Source organism: Anneissia japonica, unplaced genomic scaffold, assembly GCF_011630105.1.
Source record: "Anneissia japonica isolate Jap-2015-1 unplaced genomic scaffold, ASM1163010v1 scaffold287853_len143968_cov122, whole genome shotgun sequence".
Classification (NCBI taxonomy): Eukaryota; Metazoa; Echinodermata; class Crinoidea; order Comatulida; family Comatulidae; genus Anneissia; species Anneissia japonica.
In genome coordinates this window covers 85,561-90,784 of record NW_022705302.1, presented here as the reverse complement: position 1 = coordinate 90,784, position 5,224 = coordinate 85,561, and the positions used below count along the sequence as shown (strand labels likewise).

The 5,224-nt window shown below is 38.0% G+C and overlaps 1 protein-coding gene across 3 annotated transcripts in view; it reads left to right on the top strand.

Moving 5' to 3' along the window:
- Positions 1-5,224, top strand: part of LOC117105481 — a 108,166-nt gene that overhangs the window by 17,908 nt on the left and 85,034 nt on the right. For all 3 annotated transcript variants that reach the window (XM_033246643.1, XM_033246644.1, XM_033246645.1), the window contains exon 4: positions 3,690-3,950. In XM_033246643.1, the coding sequence (XP_033102534.1) occupies positions 3,690-3,950 (261 nt within the window). The remainder of the gene's footprint in view (positions 1-3,689; positions 3,951-5,224) is intronic.

Sequence of the window (5,224 nt, the reverse complement as noted above, 5' to 3'; positions counted from 1 at the left end):
TTTTATAGGTCATGTAAATGTTCCATTAAATTCGAAACTTTTCTTGGTGGAAAATATTAATATGTTTGATATTTTATGAGAGATGAATGTATCAGCTTCAAAATAGAAAAGATTGCGCAGCCATAGTGATTGACAGTGATTGAGAAAAGAAGGTGCTCTTCAATTCGTCATGTTCAATTTTTTGGTCAACTATGCCTGTTGAAAATTTGATGGCGGGGAACACACGGGACTTCAAAGGCATCGCGCAAACGTTCTTTACGCGCTGCGGCAACTTTGATCTTGGTTCATTTGCATAGCACTGCGTGCGCGTAGCTTTGCCGAGTGATCTCCTTCTCAATAATACCTCCAAGTGAAGTGTGTAATTATGGTAATTTATGATCAAATTGGTAGGATAGGAATTATCCTGTGGACAGTTGCACAGGAAAGGTGATAGAAGGTGAACTGAAAGGGTTTGGTGCAGTAGACATGCCCAAGCTGAATCACCTAAGGTTTAAGAAAGTGTGGTAAGCTAATGGAGAGCACCACTGCAATTTGTGCACTATAAAATACAAGAACAAAATTTAAAAGGACCTACTGCCTGAGTTGTGGAGTTTATATGCTTACGATGATATGCTTATGATGTTAGCCCGAAAAAGATGCTAGCCCAAGATGGGAGCATGATATAGGCAGTAGTTTGTGATTTATGTTTGAAGGTGCTGCTAAAGTTGACGGTACTATGTATAAAAGTAATTATTCAAAGGAAAACAAGCAGAGGTGGTGAAGTTGGCGAAGTTGGCAAGTTCATGGAAACTAAGGCAAAGCCTTATTGGTGATCCGCTAACGTTAGCGGATCACCTCTTGTTATTGTCAGAATCTTTCTTTCTCTCTCTCTCTCTCTCTCTCTCTCTCTCTCTCTCTCTCTCTCTCTCCCTCTTTCTTTCTTTCTTTCTTTCTTTCTCTCTTTCTCTCTCCCCAATTTTCTGACCACGATATCTCAAGATTGCTTTAACCAATCAACATGATATCCTCAACAATCATTATTCTTGGGGTGGAATCGATACAATAAGCTTTTCAGCGTGATCAGTCACGTGTGACGTCATCTACGCGCAATTTTACGTTTTACGTAGCAAAATGTTTGATTGGTCATAAATTCATCACCGTAAAGACTTTTTCATTGAAACTTAACAAAAGTAATTTTTATGTCAAGTACTATCCATATGCACAGTGCTGTCCGAATTGCAGCTCATTGCGCGCACGTACGCGTGCGCTAAATATTAAATTTGCTCAAAATCACGTTTTGACTAAATTTGTGTACGTTTCAGGTGATTCTGAGCATTTCAACTTTTTAACAAATTTTCAGCTCGCGCGCATTTTCGCGCGCGCGCAGATGACTCAAATTACAATTTTTGACATATTTTGAGTTTCTTACACTGTAATGACATATTTGCATTTTTTCAGTAATTTTACGTCTAATAATAGTGCAGTACGCGCACATCTAAGTTAAGTGTGCATTTGCACGTTTTTGTCAATTTTCAGTCAAAATGAGTCAAAATTTTACCTTTTTTTAATCAGTTACAGTTCCTCAGGATGAAAGGTGACCCCCAATTATTATTACTTTTTCTGAAAGCACACGAGTTGTAAATATGATTTTATAGGTCATAATGGCTGATTGGACATTATGACGTCATCATATTGCCACCTGAATTCAACAAACTGAGTATTATCGAAGACGTCATTTTAGAAAAATGCGCATTTGAGCGTATCTCGCTTATTCTTGGTCGATTTTCTTCCAACTCTTAGTATGGTATAGCTGAGGCAATTCTCTTTCATATATGTGACACTTCACATTTTGATGACATCATCATGGTCGAAATATAGGGTTTTCCTTACACCCCTCATCTTTCTTTCGTCAAACCATTGATGACCCCATAATCACCTTAATCATTCGTGATTTCTGAATCATATTTAGTGGGCATAAACTTCAGGTCATGGTTAAATATTATGTACATTATACTTTTGTGCGTGCGTAATAACGCGAGCGTTCGTGTGCATCAAAATTAAAATATGCTTTATATCATGCCTTTTTAGTTCCTATGCATGTAATAGGAACTATTGTAATCACTCTTAGTCACATTTCTTTTGTTTTTTATTGTGTGTAGTGTGTGTGTGTGTAGACATTTATGCAAATGCGCATGCGTCAAAGGAAAGTTTTCCGACATTTTGTTTTACATCGCGATGGGAAGATCGATGTGAAGTTTCTGCAGAGTTCAGTCAGGACTCACGCTAACCGACCGGAAAGTCGGCACTCACGCTAACCGACCGGAATGTCGGCATGGATGAAACTATTTTGGTTTTACGGCAAAAAAAATCAACTGCTGTAGGCATAGGTATTTTGAAGAAGGCCTAAAATAAAACTAAAATGTTTTAATACTTGCTGAAATACATAGTTTTTTCAGTTAGATCTCCATTTTTCACTAAGTCCATGCGAGGTTTTTTTCTGTTGTATACGTATGAGTAGTCATATGAAGGTACTATATCCCCGACAGTTGGCTGTGCAGCAATGTACCTTTTGAATGCAAACTGAAAAAATGTGAAAATATAAAGGCAGCCGACTGTCGGGTACATAACGACTATCTAGCTTTCCACAAATACATGAGGCCTAAGCTGGGCCTAGTTCAGTTACTGCGATGCGAGGGTAATTAGATCGTTCAATCAATAATATCGTGTTATCGTGTTGTCGTAAAATACAATTAATTAAAATGTGTGTAATATTTAAGAATGCACCACGTTGGTCGCTTTCTTTGTTATGCTCTAGTAGTATACGTAGCAGAGTGACGACAGCAAGCAAAGCCTAGCCCAGGGCCTAGATCGTGTACGTTCTTGATAATCGTAATGAAAACTTCGGGTGACAGACGATTGGGTCCAATTTGTGGGGACGATCGGACCCAAGATAGCTTCAAATAAATTGTAGTCCTAGTAGGCCACTGCCAGCACCCCCACTCCTGATATCGTTTCAAACTACTGTAAAATGAAATTACTGTATACCTAGCTAGGCCTAGGCCCTATGCCTACGAAATTTTTCCAAAGAAATTTTCTAAAAATATTACTGTAATTTGCCTGTCGAATTACATTACTAAAATCACAAATGACTTTTCATTATTCACAGCGTACACACATAAAAATCCTTCACCGGTTCGCATGTATTGATCTCGCATTGCACTGCAAAATTTAAAAAAATAAAATATCTAAAATAAAAATATTGTTATTTATTACAGAGTAATCCTATTTAAAAAATGTAATTAAAACACAGGCTCTCTGCAATTAAATTATAGACTACTATTGGGACTAGGGTTTTCCTGGTCTTTAGCAGCTTTGGTTGCTAATTAGAAAAATAATTAAATCATAAAAATATAAGGTATGAATATATCTAGGGCCACAGTAAATGGTCTGTCTCTTATACACATCTAGATGTGTATAAGAGACAGTATTTAAAGTGGCCATGGGGGAGGGTTTTCCATTTAAGTATATAGTCCTTATTATTGACTTTTAATTCCCATAGTGCAATTCACACCATCGTGCATCCACAATATATAGTTTATCTTTCGCTATTTAACTATCATGAAAATGATGAAAATAATGGCTGACCCCTTAGACAAGATAGATGCTCATTTGTTGTTAATAAGGTTTCTGATATTTTGTTTATCTTGCAGTTATTGAAAATGTTATGATTAGCGTTAAAAACAGTACTGTCACTGAAGGTAATGATGTAACAATTGAATGTTCTGTAAGTGCCACTCCAGTTCCAACAATTACCCTCTACAAAGATGAGCAATTTATTACAAATGAAACAACAGAAGCCTTCATTCACAAGATAAGCAATGTGACGATGAGTGATAGAGGAAACTACAGGTGTGAAGCAATCAACATCGTTGGAACTCGTACATCACCAACTGAACTATTAAATGTTCAGTGTAAGTGGTCTAAGAGAAGTTTATATAATAATTTTTATAAGTACCGTACTCAAGCGTATAAGCCCCCGGGGGAACTTTTTGAGGGGTGCTTATTCAAACGGGGGCGCTTACGGAAGTAGATGAAAATCGAGGGGTTCTTTTGAGAACCTATTAAATTCAAAGAGGCACTTTATGAATGAAAAAAATATTATATAAGAACATCGGGGCTTATTTAAAAGGGGCGCTTATTTGTGTGAGTACGGTATTTATTATTGAATAATATACTGTAAGCATAAACCACAGCCCAAAAAATTACACGTTGGCAATCGGCAATTGCCCACCATATTGCCGAGCCAGAATTGCTACAGGACGGCAATTTTTTGTCGACCTTGGCCCTGATTTCTGCTTGGAAAGTCAAAACTTTTACTGAAACAGGCTATAGCAGACACTAAATTTCATGTACGTTGTCAAACCAAGGAAATTGGTGGTTCATAAAACAGATTTGTTTGTACAGTTATTTCTAATAGGCATGCAGTACGTACGATTTGTGTACAATCGTCTTGTCTTTCAATCTCGCCTAGTCGTTTCGTAGGCTAGGCTTAGGAATGACGCTAGCCAGCCAAGGCCTACAACATCGCCCAATTGAAGCCACGTGGGCCGCGTAGATCGTAATGCTTATCTAAATCTATTATTTTCATTTTACAATATTATTATCATATTTAAAATGTTGTTTATTATCTAAAAACAAAATTCAACATATTGTAGGCCTAATCCTACCGTCCGTTTAAACGCAGTCACAATCGCATCGTGACTTCACTACTGACAAGTACTGTACATGTGTGGAAAATCCCTGTTAGATCATTCTGGGCATGCGCAGGGACATGCACGGGCAGTTTTGAAGCAGCGGGTGTCCCGAAAGCTCAGACCATGAAAGCTAAGACCCAAGACCACGAGATATCAGACCCACTCGAAATATCAGACCCCGCAAATTAAGACCCTCAACTAAGTATGCCAGGATTTCTAGACAATACCTTTATTCGAAAGCTACCGTCAATATAAAGAACTGACTAATCATAAAATAAACACCATTAAGTATCATCGATACCAGCTAGGCCCCTATTTGCGACGTTTACTGGAGAAAACTAATACAGTACAAACAAACCGGCTATTCGCACTCCACGGAACCTTACGGTACGGTTTCAGTACGTTTTCGATAGCGGTTTCTAATGCATATCTATTGTGCGAATACTGACAGGCCCATATCCAGGGTGGGGGGGATGCATTGGGTGCGTACA